At 41.0% G+C, this 13,047-nt stretch overlaps 1 protein-coding gene across 1 annotated transcript in view; it reads left to right on the forward strand.

Annotated features, from left to right (window-relative positions):
* LOC105983958 (aldehyde oxidase 3-like) overlaps positions 1–13,047 on the forward strand; it is an 89,655-nt gene that overhangs the window by 59,569 nt on the left and 17,039 nt on the right. The window contains exons 29-31 of the mRNA XM_013014025.1: positions 195–269; positions 1,404–1,456; positions 5,146–5,260. Coding sequence (XP_012869479.1) covers positions 195–269; positions 1,404–1,456; positions 5,146–5,260 — 243 coding nt within the window. The remainder of the gene's footprint in view (positions 1–194; positions 270–1,403; positions 1,457–5,145; positions 5,261–13,047) is intronic.

Raw genomic sequence — 13,047 nt, forward strand, 5'->3', positions numbered from 1 at the left:
ACCAACACTCTACCCTTAGTACCACTCCTACAGAGGGCACCAGGGCCTGACCCCTGTCCAGATGTGGAGACAACCCAAATGGGAGCTATCTGAGGGGCAAGGGGGACATGATGATTGATATAGAGTGAGAAAGTGATATTTGTTAGTCCTCACCTTCTAACCCTCTCTTGCTCTATGTCCTGCCCGATTTGCAGAATGCCTGTCAGACCCTCAGGAAACGCCTGGAACCCATTATCAGCCAGAACCCTAATGGCACCTGGGAAGAGTGGGTGAGTGGATATGGCTGAAGCCTACAGAGTTCCTTAGAATCACTTGGTAGAAGCAATGCTTGGTGTGGTGCATCCTGCCTGACTTCTTCCTCCTTGTCCAGCACAAGGCAGTGAGTGCCTCTCTATCCTCAAGGGACAGACAGAACATCTGTGCATCTTATTAAACCTCAGATTCTGATTTGGTAGGGTTGGGGTAAGCCTCAGATGCTGAATTTCCATAAAGTTCCCAAGTAGCACTATACTGCTACTTATACCAGCAAGACAATAAAAAGCAGCTGTAGACCCACAATGCACCTTGCAACCCACTCTTATTGGACAGAAAACTGGTTTACCTGAGAATGCTGTTCTTAGGTAAATGCTGCTCTTAGGTAAATGCACCAATAGCTGATTTATTACTAACGAAGGTAAAGCCTGTGCCATCTAGTTCACTTCTAGCAATATGAACAGAAGAAAAGCAATACATTTAAGAGGAGTTCTTGCTTCAGTGTTAGAAAGTTTTGAAAAGAGTATCTTCAGTGAAGGCCCCAAATATAATTTGATATATGTATTTCAAGCTTTCATGGGGAAAAAAATCGGATAAGAATTCTTCAGGGTTAGTTGTTGCTTTTCTTTCAGAGAAAAGGTTTCATATCTGAACATGACCCAGGTAAGAAATTATGGGGCCAGGGTTTCTACAAAGCTCTGTGAGTGCTTAATTGGTGCTATGGGAAAGTGATTTTGAAGTTTCATGGGAAACCTATAGGGAGCAGTGATAGATGGAGCAAAAGGACAGTGCTTCTTCATTGATCCAACCAAGTTACCTCTTCTCATGGTTCTGACCATAGCTGTAGCTCTAGCACCAGCCCACTTCCCTGGGGATGGGGAAAGGAAGATGGAGATCCTTTGTCAGACTTTGCCTGGGGAGCTGAATTTAGACTTCTGCCACAGACATTTATTTTCTTTGCCTCTCCATTTGTTCTGTAAATTGATCCACCTACACAGTGACTTCATCTCCTCAGGGAAGCCAGACAAGCCAATCAGACTTCACAGCGCATGTATCAGAACCCCCTGGGGACAATCCACTCATCACCCCTGTGTTTTTCTTCTTTTTGTCCAGTTGTATATTTCTCCTTGAATATTATTCTTCTTTTACAGGTCAATGAAGCTTTTACTCAAAGTATTAGTCTCTCTGCCACTGGATATTTCAGGTAAGGAGTATCTGGTGTTGTCCTAAAGTTATTTGCTCTAAGAACAGACAAGGATCTTTGGAAAGGTGTGCTTGGTTGTTTACATTTTCAATATTAAGCCTATTATTGCTTATTTTATTTTTATTGAAAGAGAGGGAGGTATTATGTCATGACAGGAAGGTAGATCAATAACTTCCTATATGACTTATTACTCATAAAGCAGCTACCAGGTTACAAATTTCATATTAGTGGTCCTTTACAAAATGTGGACAGCTCAAAGTGAAGGGATTTTTTGTAAAGCTTTTAGGGCTGCCTGGTATTATTCAGCACTGTTTTTTTAAAATTATTGTTAAGTAGTTGTATAAAGAGGTTACAATTTCATAAACCAGGTTATGGGTACAATACATCTTGATCAATGTCACCCCTTCTCCCAAATTAGTCCTCCTCTCATCCCTACTCTCAAGTTATGCAGTTCAATGTTTATATACTGTGCATTGAATAAAATGACAGCTCTCTACTCTTGACAAATGGATGTTCAGTTATTAGAGCTATTAGTTAAGCCAAAGATGAAGTCCAAACAAATTGTGTGAGGAATGAAGCAAAGTTCATCAGAAGAAGGGAATTTGCAACAGAGAGGTTTTACAAACAAACAAAAAGCAAACTCCCTTCTTAGCACATAAGAATACACAAGCCTGGCCCATCTCTCAGGGAGGGCAATATTGCATCCTGATGCCTATAAAGACACAGTTCCCATCAGTGGTAGGGTGAGTAGATAAGGTGGGTCTGGAGGTCATCTATAATGCCAGTAGTTCAGAGAAAGAATGTGAATTTAGGTAACTAAAACTAAAAGGGCCCAACATCCACTGATGACATGTCAAGACCATGGAAGGCAAAGATACTACTGTGTGGGAGGATATAAAGGATGGAAATCATTACAAAGAGGGAGACCAGGAAGTAGAGAGAAATGCATCCATGAACTGGCCCAACAGCTGAAGATCTAAACAAGGACTGTGAAATAATCTCCTTTTGTTGACTTTTGGCTTTCTCCTACCATCTATCCGAGTGTTATATGGACAGTATAGCTTTCTTTATCCTATTGAAGAAAATGCCAAAATCAATGGAACCAAACTATTATAGGAAGTCTTGAAGTAAATTTAGGAGAAAGCAATTACTTGAAATCTTGAAGTAAATTTAAGAGAAATCATCAAAACCCAGATCTTGATTTCTTTCCCTAATACAAATACCTGTTTCCATGCTCTACCCACTTCATTGATATTTAATGAATGTTCATGAGGTCTCATTACCCTGGAAGCTGAAGAAACAGCAATGAACCAACAGGCAAAAAGAAAAGCCTCACCCACCTTTTTGCTCCCCTCATGCTCTGTCGTCTGCGTTGCCACTTCATTTTCCTTCCCACCTCTGCCTCACTACAGAACCCCTATTTCCTTTTACGTGGACCTTTTCATTGCCTGTTAGTCTTCTTTCTTCCAGGCTCTCCTGGGACCACCTTAGCTCCTTCAGCTATTCTTTCTCTCTGCATATTTCCTCTAGTTTATTAACTTCCCCTTATAAATATGCTCCACTTGCTCAAAGAACAGCAGCAAACAGAGGCCCTCTCTTACCTCTTACATTGAGCTATGGTTTCATCATTCTGCTTCCTTTGCCCACCATATTTTAGTACCCAAAGTCTGAATTGCCTTTTTACTATGCACTCAGCCTCCTCACTTCCGAATCCCCTCCCTCAATGGCTATCTTTGGATAGACCTCTATTGCAATGTCCTTGTTCAAGTAACAAAATATTTTCCATTAACCTGTTTCTGACATATGCAATTAAAACTACCTTAAAACTTACTGTCTTATTGGTATTGCTAAACAATTTACCTTCTAGGATCATAAATGGTTTTATTTCTGATTGGTTTTGGTAGAAACTGCCAGAATCCTCTCTTAAGAATTACTCTGGGGGACTGGGAAGGTAGCTCAGTGGTAGGGTGCTTGCCTTGCATGCATGAGGCTCTGGGCTCAATTCTTCAGCACCATATAAGCAGACGAAGCCAGAAGTGGTGATGTGGCTCAAGTGGTAGAGATCTAGCCTTGAGCTGAAAAGCTATGGGACAGCACCTAGGCCCAGAGTTCAGGCCCACAACCGACCAAAAAAAAAAATTACTGTGGTCCTGGAACCATTAGTTCATGTTTGCAATCCTGGCTACCTGGAGGTTGGGAACAAGAAAAGTGTCGTTCAAGGCCAGACTAGGCAGGAAAGTTTGCAAGACTCCTTTTTAGTCCGTAGCCAGGCACAGTGGCTCATGCCTATCATTCCAACACGAGAAGCTGAGATTGGGAGGACTGTATTTCTAGGCCAACCCTAACAGAAAAATCAATGAGACTGTGTCTCAAAAGAAGTAGTAGTATGTAGCCTGCCACACCAGCTATGACAGGAAGCTAGATCAGGTCCAGATGTATTCTTGGGCAAGAAGCTAGAACTTAGCCAAAATATAATCAGCATTCATATTGTGACTGTGTATTTTGGAACAACAGATCACAAGAATGATAAACATGACTGTCCCATGAGTTACATTTTTAGCAAAGTTAAAAAAAATCTGTATTATTCATATCTATAACGTAATAGAATATGTGCATATATTTGCATACATATATACACAAATATTTGTATATACATATAAATGCATATGTAAATACATAACATATGTATGTATGTGATCTGTGTTCCATCAAGACTTTAGTTTTAGCATCTTGTTTATAATAAGTTGTGGATTTAATTATGCCTCCTTAAAATTCATGGTTTGAAAGCATAGCCCTAAATAGAACTGTATTTAGAGAGATTTTAAGAAGATAACTAAGGTTAACTGAGATCATATAGGTGATCCCTAATTCAAAAGGACTAGTGTCCCTATAAGAAGAGAAAGAAACAACAGGGGTGAATAAACACAAAGAAAAGACTATGAGAGGACATAGCAATAGACTATGTGTGAGAAGACAGAGACCCAACCCAGAACAACCTGCTGGCACCTTGATCTTTGTTTTTGTTACTCAGAGTTGTGAGAAAATAAATTTCTGTTGTTTAAGCCACAAAAGAGAGAGCAGAAGGGAGGGAGGGAGGGAGGAAGGAAGGAAGGAAGGAAAGAAGGAAGGAAGGAAAGAAGGAAACAGATTATTTTGTATTTTTTCCATTATTCAATTGCAATCATCAACATTATATTGGTTATTTAAAAAATGCAGACATAGAGGCTGGGAAGGTGGCTCAGTGGTAGAGTGCTTGCTTTGCATGTATGCGGCCCTGGGTTCGATTCCTCAGCACCACATAAGCAGAAAAAGCCGGAAGTGGCACAGTGGCTCACGTGGTAGAGTGCTAGCTTTGAGCTGAAGAGCTGAGGGACAGTGCCCAGGCCCAGAGTTTAGGCCCCAAGACCGACCAAAAAATTGCAGACATATAATGGAATAGCTTCACAATGTTTACTCTTGCTTCAAGTTAAAAGTAATACCTCTTTTGTTGAATGTGGAATGGATTGTACTCCTCATGATGGGACAATGTCCCTTCTCTGCTCTAAGTCCTAGGTAGAACCTTGAGGAGCAGGACATTTTGGGCGTGTGGCATAGCTAAACCAATCTCATTTCTCTCATTCAGCCATTCTTAACGATGGTTCCCTGTAAGTCCCACAAACCTGACTACAGAATGGACTTTGTCTTTTCAGGGGCTATGAAGCTCACATGGACTGGGAGAAAGGAGAAGGTGACATTTATCCTTACTTCGTTTTTGGAGCTGCTTGTTCAGAAGTTGAAATTGACTGTCTGACAGGTGCCCACAAGGTAGGCAGAAAATACCAAATCACTGATATTGTGAATTTGTAATAGAAATTATGAGACTTACTTTTGTTTTCCCACCATGCATCAAATACTGGATACGTATGCCAGCAAGCTAGTGGAAGAATGAGTAATCTCACCCAGTTTTGTTACTGACATATTCAAGTGGTATAATCTTTCTTGAAATAGTACATCAAACCTCTTTAGCTTATATAAACAACTGAAGTCAGGAATTACTATTAAGCATTTTTCTCAACTCAACCTGAAGACAAGAGGTTGAAATTTGGCCAATAGAGCAAGTAACCTAAAAGATAAATCATACAGGCAGAAGAGGTGGCAGATAGTATTTTTTTTATCTCGTGCAAACAGCATTAACAGTCCACTGCCTGAGTAAGTCAGACGATGCCACTCAGAAAGGACAAATAAGGAATTTTTAAGAGACAAAGTTAAGAGTTAAGGATCATGGCCATGTGTCAAACCACTGACACACATGGTATTTATCTTTCAGCACTTTCAGCAGCAAGAAGCCAATGACAGATTTTCAACAGAAGAAAGTCATGGTTAAGCCTATGATGTAGATAGGCCAATTTGGAGGCTGTTTAGAGGATGAGTTTGGGTGGGAAGGTTGGTCTACCATAGAACCAGAAGGCAAGAAGGTCCCTGTAGAGGTTGCTGCAATAATCTAAGCAAGAGATAAGCGCCCAAGCCTAAAGAGCAGTTATAGAACTGGAAGGAGGTATCACATGCAATATTTATTTTGGGTGGAAAATAAATGAAGCACTTGGTGAAAACATGAAAAGGGAAAAACAATGGCCACTCCTACCTTGGGGGACCAAATCCATGTTTCACTCAGCTTTATTTTTCCAGAGTCTAGCAAATAGGTTCAATAAATGGTCATTGAATTAGTGAAATTTTAACTTTTGCTGCAGCACATCAGTATTATAGTATCATAAAAATTATATATCACGAGTTTTCTTTTGTATTCCTTTGGCAATTAGCAAAAACCTTTCCAGTAACTTACCTCATTGATCTCCATAATAATTCCGTGAGCTGGATGTTATTGGTATTCCCATCATATAGAAGAGAAGACTGAGGCTCATTGAGGTTAAGTCACCCTTTCAAAGTTATACCTACCCAATGGTACACAAACACTCAAATATCACAGATTCAGACACTAAATCCCATAATCCTCAACATACCATAACAGTTTCAGATCTTGAACAAAATGAACACAATGACTGGGTACCACAGTGGCTCGTACCTATAATCCTAGCTACTCAGGAGACTGAGATCTGAGGATTGTGGTTCAAAGCCAGCCCAGGCAGGAGAGTCCATGAGACTCTTATCTCCAATAAACCACCAGAAAACCGGAAATAGTGTTGTGACTCAAGTGGTAGAGTGCTAGCCTTGAGCTGAAGAGCTGAGGGACAGCGCTCAGGCCCAAAGTTCAAGCCCCACAACCAACAACAAAGAAAAAATAAAAAAGGTAAATTCTCGATTTGGGAGAAGATGGCAGTGATCTCACAGGTAGCCCCACTACGTGTCTCTGACCAAAAGAAGGTCTAGGGGCACAGTCACACTTTACCTCAAGAGCTCTACTTCAATCAAACTTTCAATACCTAAAGACTTTTTCTACTACCAGAGGACTATCCTCGCAGGCAAATAAGAAGAAAAGAGAGACAGTGAACGGGACCCCTGCGGAGCATCTGCTGCACAGGGCTCCGGGACTCTCTGCAGACTTTAAGCAGAGGAGCACCCAGAAACTGAAGAAGGCGCTCAAGCCTAGACCCCTGGAAAGTTAGGAGGGAATCTGGGGAAGACCTCCAAGCCTGCAAACTCAGCAATACCGCCACTACAATCGCCAGAAATGGGCACCACCGGGCAGGCCCCCAAAGTCAGCCCGTGACTGCAGCGCTGGCGGGGTCCCCCTGCACCCCCACCCCGCCAACCCCGCACAAGGCTCCCAGGAAACCACAGCCGCAGCCAATCCATCGCTCTAAGCTCCACGGGCCAGCCACCCTGCTGACTGGGCCCACTGCTGGGACCTGCTCCCTCCACACCTGCTCTCACAGCCATAGTACCACCAAGCTGCTACAGGCATCTCCGCAGACTCACCGAGCAGCCGCAAGCAGCCACCCCAAGGCTGCTGGCCACCGGCCGGCCGGCCACCTCCCACCTCCTCTGCTGCAGACCAGGACGGACCCCTCAGCCCACACCTCCACCTGGCTCCCCCAGCGCCAGGACTCCCCACGCTACCACAGAGGAGACCCTTCAGCATCAGCAGAGCCACCCCCCTCCACCTGCACCTGCCAACACCCAGACCCTCTGACTGAGAACCCGCCAGCTCCATCCTACCGGCCACAGCACAGGCTGTGTGGTCCAGCGCACCACCAGCCACAGACCTCGTGAGTAACCCAGCTGGGTCCACTCCCTGGGTGGCAATTCCGCGTGGGATCCCAAAGCCCTCTGACCCAAGCCCCCATCCAAAATGGAGGGATCATACCAGAACAGAACACGGACATAAGCTCTGTTCCTAAGGCTCCTGTGGCTACCTGGGAAAGCCTGGGAACACAGCTCCAGGCCTATGATAGCAGTCTACAAACCTGAAACCCCCAAAACTCCCTCCCACCGGCTGAGAGTGGGACTGTAGATAGCAGGCGCCCTCCCCCATCAAAAGGCCATCCTCTCCCAACCAAGCCACAAGGAAAGTGGACTACAGCAAGACAAACAAGATTCTATCAGGAATCTGCTCTGAGGTCTACGAGGAGACTACAGCTCCCCCAAAGAACCCGAAAAACACATTCTTTAGTTTTTTGTTCTTGTTTTTGTTTTGTTTTATTCGTTTTTATCTCTGTTGTTTGTTTTTATTTCTATGTGTTACTTATGTGTATTGTGATTTAGGATTTGTTATTCCATTTAAAGCTTCTATTTTTCATTATTGTTTTTTTTCTCCCACTTTCCAATTTCCTAAATTGTAGTTTTTCTTTTTCTTTTCTTCTTTCTTTTCCTCCCACTCTCCTCTTCTCCTTTCTCTCCACATTATACTACTACTCCATCAGAGCTACCCTCCCTAGTTCTATACACAAAGTAAGGCCTCATTCTATATGTGTAAGCAATAATTACAGGAGTTAACTTAGATTAAGCGACTCTCCAATAATATCTGAATAATATTTCTCTAATCTCAACAAGTCCCCCAAATGTACTTACATATAACTTCTTTTTCTTACCTTCATCTTGATCTCTAAGCTACTCCCTACATAACCTTTCTTCGAATTCTTTTCCACCTCTTACACTCGGTAACAAGGTCTTTATTCTCTTCCTACTACGTATACCCCTCCCCTAAGCTGTTCTTACCCCTCTACTATCATTATACCTAAGTCCTCTTCTAAACCCTTTACTTCTCCATCTGCACCAGCCCATTGATCCCTAATGGTTTATATCTGGACCAACTTACAGTTGGTTCTATATTTGACCATAAAATTGATTCCATTTGACTATTTTGAGTATAAGGGGCCCATCTTGTTAACTCTAAGGAGCAGTTTACTTATCAGCCAAACCCAAGTTGTCTCAAAAGTTACAACTATCCATAATCCCAACCCTGAAGCCACAATATCCCTCTCCAAGCAAAGAAAAGGAGAGCTAAATAGGAAAACACCTACACATAATTTTGAAACCCTCAGATCTATACATCTACACAACTCCGAGTTGGCTCCAGTCCTACTGTTGTACCAGTGTGGTTCTTGTCTCCAAATGGAGAGAACTAACCACAGAAACACAAGGAACATGGCCAATCAACAAACCCCAACACCATCTCTACATAAACAAGCTACAGAGCAGTCCCAGAATAACCTATAGGATAATGCTCAAGATAGATTAAAAGCATGGCTGGTAAACCTGCTGAATGAAAAATTGGACACCTTGCATAGGGTTATTAGAGAATGTAATGAGGCCAACCATAAGCTAATAGATGACTTCATGGCCTCCACAAACAAAAAGATAAAGTAACTCCAGCAGAAGGACAAAGAAGTTAATGAAAAGATAGGAACCCAGATTAAGGAGTGGAAAGAAAAGTCTGAGAACCAACTCCAGGAGGTAAGGCAATCTATTCAAGACTTAAAAGAAAACCTTAATAAGGAGCTGGCCACCATTAAGAAAGACCAGCAAGAAGCAAAGGTGATAGACACCAAAGTAAAAAGCCTTCATAGTAGAATGGAGGAGGCCAAAGAAAGAATATTGGAGGCTGAAGACAGTTTATACTCCATAGAGAAGGAGCACACAATTATTCATAACAAAACTAAAAGCATGAAAGATCACTGCAGGAAATACAGGATATATTTAGAAAGCCTAATTTGAGAACAATAGGTATACAGGAGGGCCTGGAGAGGGAAGCCAATGGATTAGGAAATATATTCAGCAGAATCCTAGCAGAGAACTTCCCAAATATACAAAAGGACAGGCCCATCCAATACAAGAAGCTTTTAGAACCCCAAATAGACCAGACTAGAACAGGTCATCCCACTGCCACATTATAATGCATACCTGCTCAATAGCCACTAAAGAAATAATTCTTAAACCTGTCAGGGAGGAGAGATCAATCACATATAAAGGTAACCCAATCAGAACACCTCAGACTTCTCTGCAGACACTATAAAAGCAAGGATGGCCTGGAAAGAGGTATGCCATGCCCTAAGGTCAAATAACTACCAAATAAGAATAATCTACCCAGCTAAGCTCTCATTCACAGCAGTACAAATAAAAACCTTCCATAGCAAGGAAAATCTGAAGCAATATATTTCTACCAAACCAACTCTCCAAAAAATCCTCAAAGCCACTCTACACATAGAAAACCAACGAGAACAGAATATAGGCAACAAAGCAGTCCACAAACAGAGAAATATGTAATCACAACAAGAACAGCCAAAGCACAGCTTCCCCCCAAAATATGGAGAAAAATGTGGGGGCAGACAGACACCTCTCAGTCCTAACCCTTAACATTAATGGTCTTAACTCTCCAATTAAGTGACATAGATTGTCCAGTTGGATCAGAAAGCAAGATCCTTCTATCTGCTGTCTTCAAGAGACATACCTTACCCACAAAAATAAACATATTCTGAAAAATGAAGGGCTAAAATAAAATATATCAAGCAAATGGCCCCCATAAACAAGCAGGAGTTGCAATCCTAATATCAGATAAAATAGACTTCAAATTAAAAATCAGTGAGAATGGATAAAGGTCATTACATACTAATTAAGGGATCTCAACTTCAGGAGGATATTATGATTCTAAACATCTACTCACCACATAATAGAGCATGGAAATTTATCCAAGAAGCACTACTTTCCCTCAAATCTCACATAGATCCAAAGACATTAATTGTGGGGGACATTAATACACCACTATCCCCACTAGATAGATTAACCTGGCAAAAATTCAACAGAGAAACCTCGGATCTTAAAATCTGCATAGATCAACTAGACTTAATGGACATCTACCAAATATTTCACCCAGCAGCATCAGATTATACCTTCTCAGCAGCACATGGAATATTCTCCAAAATAGACCACATTCTAGGCCACAAAGCAAATCAGAAACATCAAAATTATATCCTGCATTGTCTCAGACCACAAGGGAATAAAATTAGAATTCAACACCAAAAGCCACCAAAGGAAATCCTGTAACACATAGAGGCTGAACAACACACTGTTGAACCACCAATACATCATGGAAGAGATTAGAAAGGAAATTCAAGTGTTCGTGATATTCAACAAAAAATGATCACTCAAATTACCAGATCCTCTGGGACACAGCTAAGGCAGTACTCAGAGGCAAGTTTATAGCTCTGAGTTCCTACATCAACAAATTGGAGAGATCTGAAACCAACAATTTAATGAGGCACCTAAAGCTCCTTGAAGAAAAACAACAAGCTAAACCCCAATCCAGTAAACAGAAACAAATCAATAAAATTAAATCTGAATTAAATGAATTAGGGTACAAAAAAACTGTAGAAAGAATGAACAAAACAAAGGGTTGGTTCTTCAAAAAATTAATACAGTTGACAGACTCTTAACAAATCATATGAGAAAAAAAGAGAACACACCCAAATAAACAAACTCAGAGATGAGAATGGAAACATCACTACAGAAACAGCCAAGATTCATAACATAATAAGGGGATACTTCTCAAACATTTATGCTACGTTTGAGAATCTGAAAGATATGGACAAATTTGTAGCAAATATTGACATGCCCAAACTAAACCAAGATGATTTAAAACAACTTAACACACATATCAAGCATCAAAATAGAAGCGGCAATAAAGACCTCCCACCCAAGAAAAGTCCAGAAAGCAAAAATTCACTACCACACTCTTTTTATGAAGCCAGCATAACCCTCATCCCAAAACCAGGCAGGGACTCATCAAAGAAAGAGAACTATAGACCCATTTCTTTGATAAATATCAACGCAAAACTTCTCAACAAAATCTTGGCCAGTCGACTTCAACAACTCATCAAAAGAATCATACACCACGATCAAACAGGATTCATTTCAGCGATGCAAAGCTGGTTCAATATATGCAAAACAATTAATATAATTCATCACATCAACAAGAACAAGGATAAGAACCACATGATTATCTCAGTAGATGCAGAAAAAGCATTTGACATGATCCAACACCCCTTTATGATGAAGGCTCTGGAAAAACTAGGAATCCGTGGAACATTCCTCAATATAGTAAAGGCTATATATGACAAACCTATAGCCAGCATTATATTTAATGGTGAAAAGTTAAAGCCATTTCCTCTAAATTCAGGAACAAGACAAGTGTGTCCACTCTCCCCACTCCTCTTCAACCTAGTATTAGAATGCCTAGCTACAGCAATAAGACAAGATGCAGACATAAAGGGGATGCAAATAGGGAAGGATGAAGTAAAACTCTCCCTCTTTGTGGATGACATGATCTTGTATTTAAAGAACCCCATGAATTTCACTCCCAAGTTACTTGAGCTGATCAGAAACTTTGGCAAAGTAGCAGAGTACAAAATTAACCCTCAGAAATCAATGGCTTTCCTGTATGCCAATGATGAGAAGAGCATGACTGAAATTAGGAAAGCAACCCCTTTTGTAATAGCCCCACAAAAACATAAAATACTTAGGAGTTAACTTAACAAAAGTGGTGAAGGACCTCTATGATGAAAACTTTAAAAACCTGAAAAAGTAAAATGGAGAACTAAGCAAGTGGAAAAACTCCCATGCTCCTGGATTGGGAGGATTAACATCATGAAAATGACAATACTGCCAAAGGCTATCTAAAATTCAATGTGATACTTATCAACATTCTAACCTCATTCTTCAAGGAAATAGAAGAAGCAATCCAAAAATTCATATGGAGCAATAAAGATCTCAAATAGCAAAAACAATCCTTAGCAGAAAGGACAGCGCTGGAGGAATATCAATTCCAAACTTCAAAGTCTACTACAAAGCCATAGTAATCAAAACAGCTTGGTACTGGCATAAGAACAGACATGAGGACCAATGGAATAGGACTGAAGACCCAGAAATGAACCCACAGACCTATAGGCACCTAATCTTTGACAAGAGAGCCAAAGAAATAGAATGGAAGGAAGACAGCCTTTTCAGTAAATGGTGCTGACAAAATTGGTTAAACATTTGTAGAAAATGAATGAAACTGCAGAGCTTCTGCAAGGCAAAGGATATAGCTAACAAGATCAACAGAAAGCCCACGGATTGGAAGAAGATCTTCACTAGCCATACAACAGACAAGGGTCTCATAT

This window comes from Dipodomys ordii, unplaced genomic scaffold (assembly GCF_000151885.1).
Source record: "Dipodomys ordii isolate 6190 unplaced genomic scaffold, Dord_2.0 Scaffold1, whole genome shotgun sequence".
Lineage (NCBI taxonomy): Eukaryota > Metazoa > Chordata > Mammalia > Rodentia > Heteromyidae > Dipodomys > Dipodomys ordii.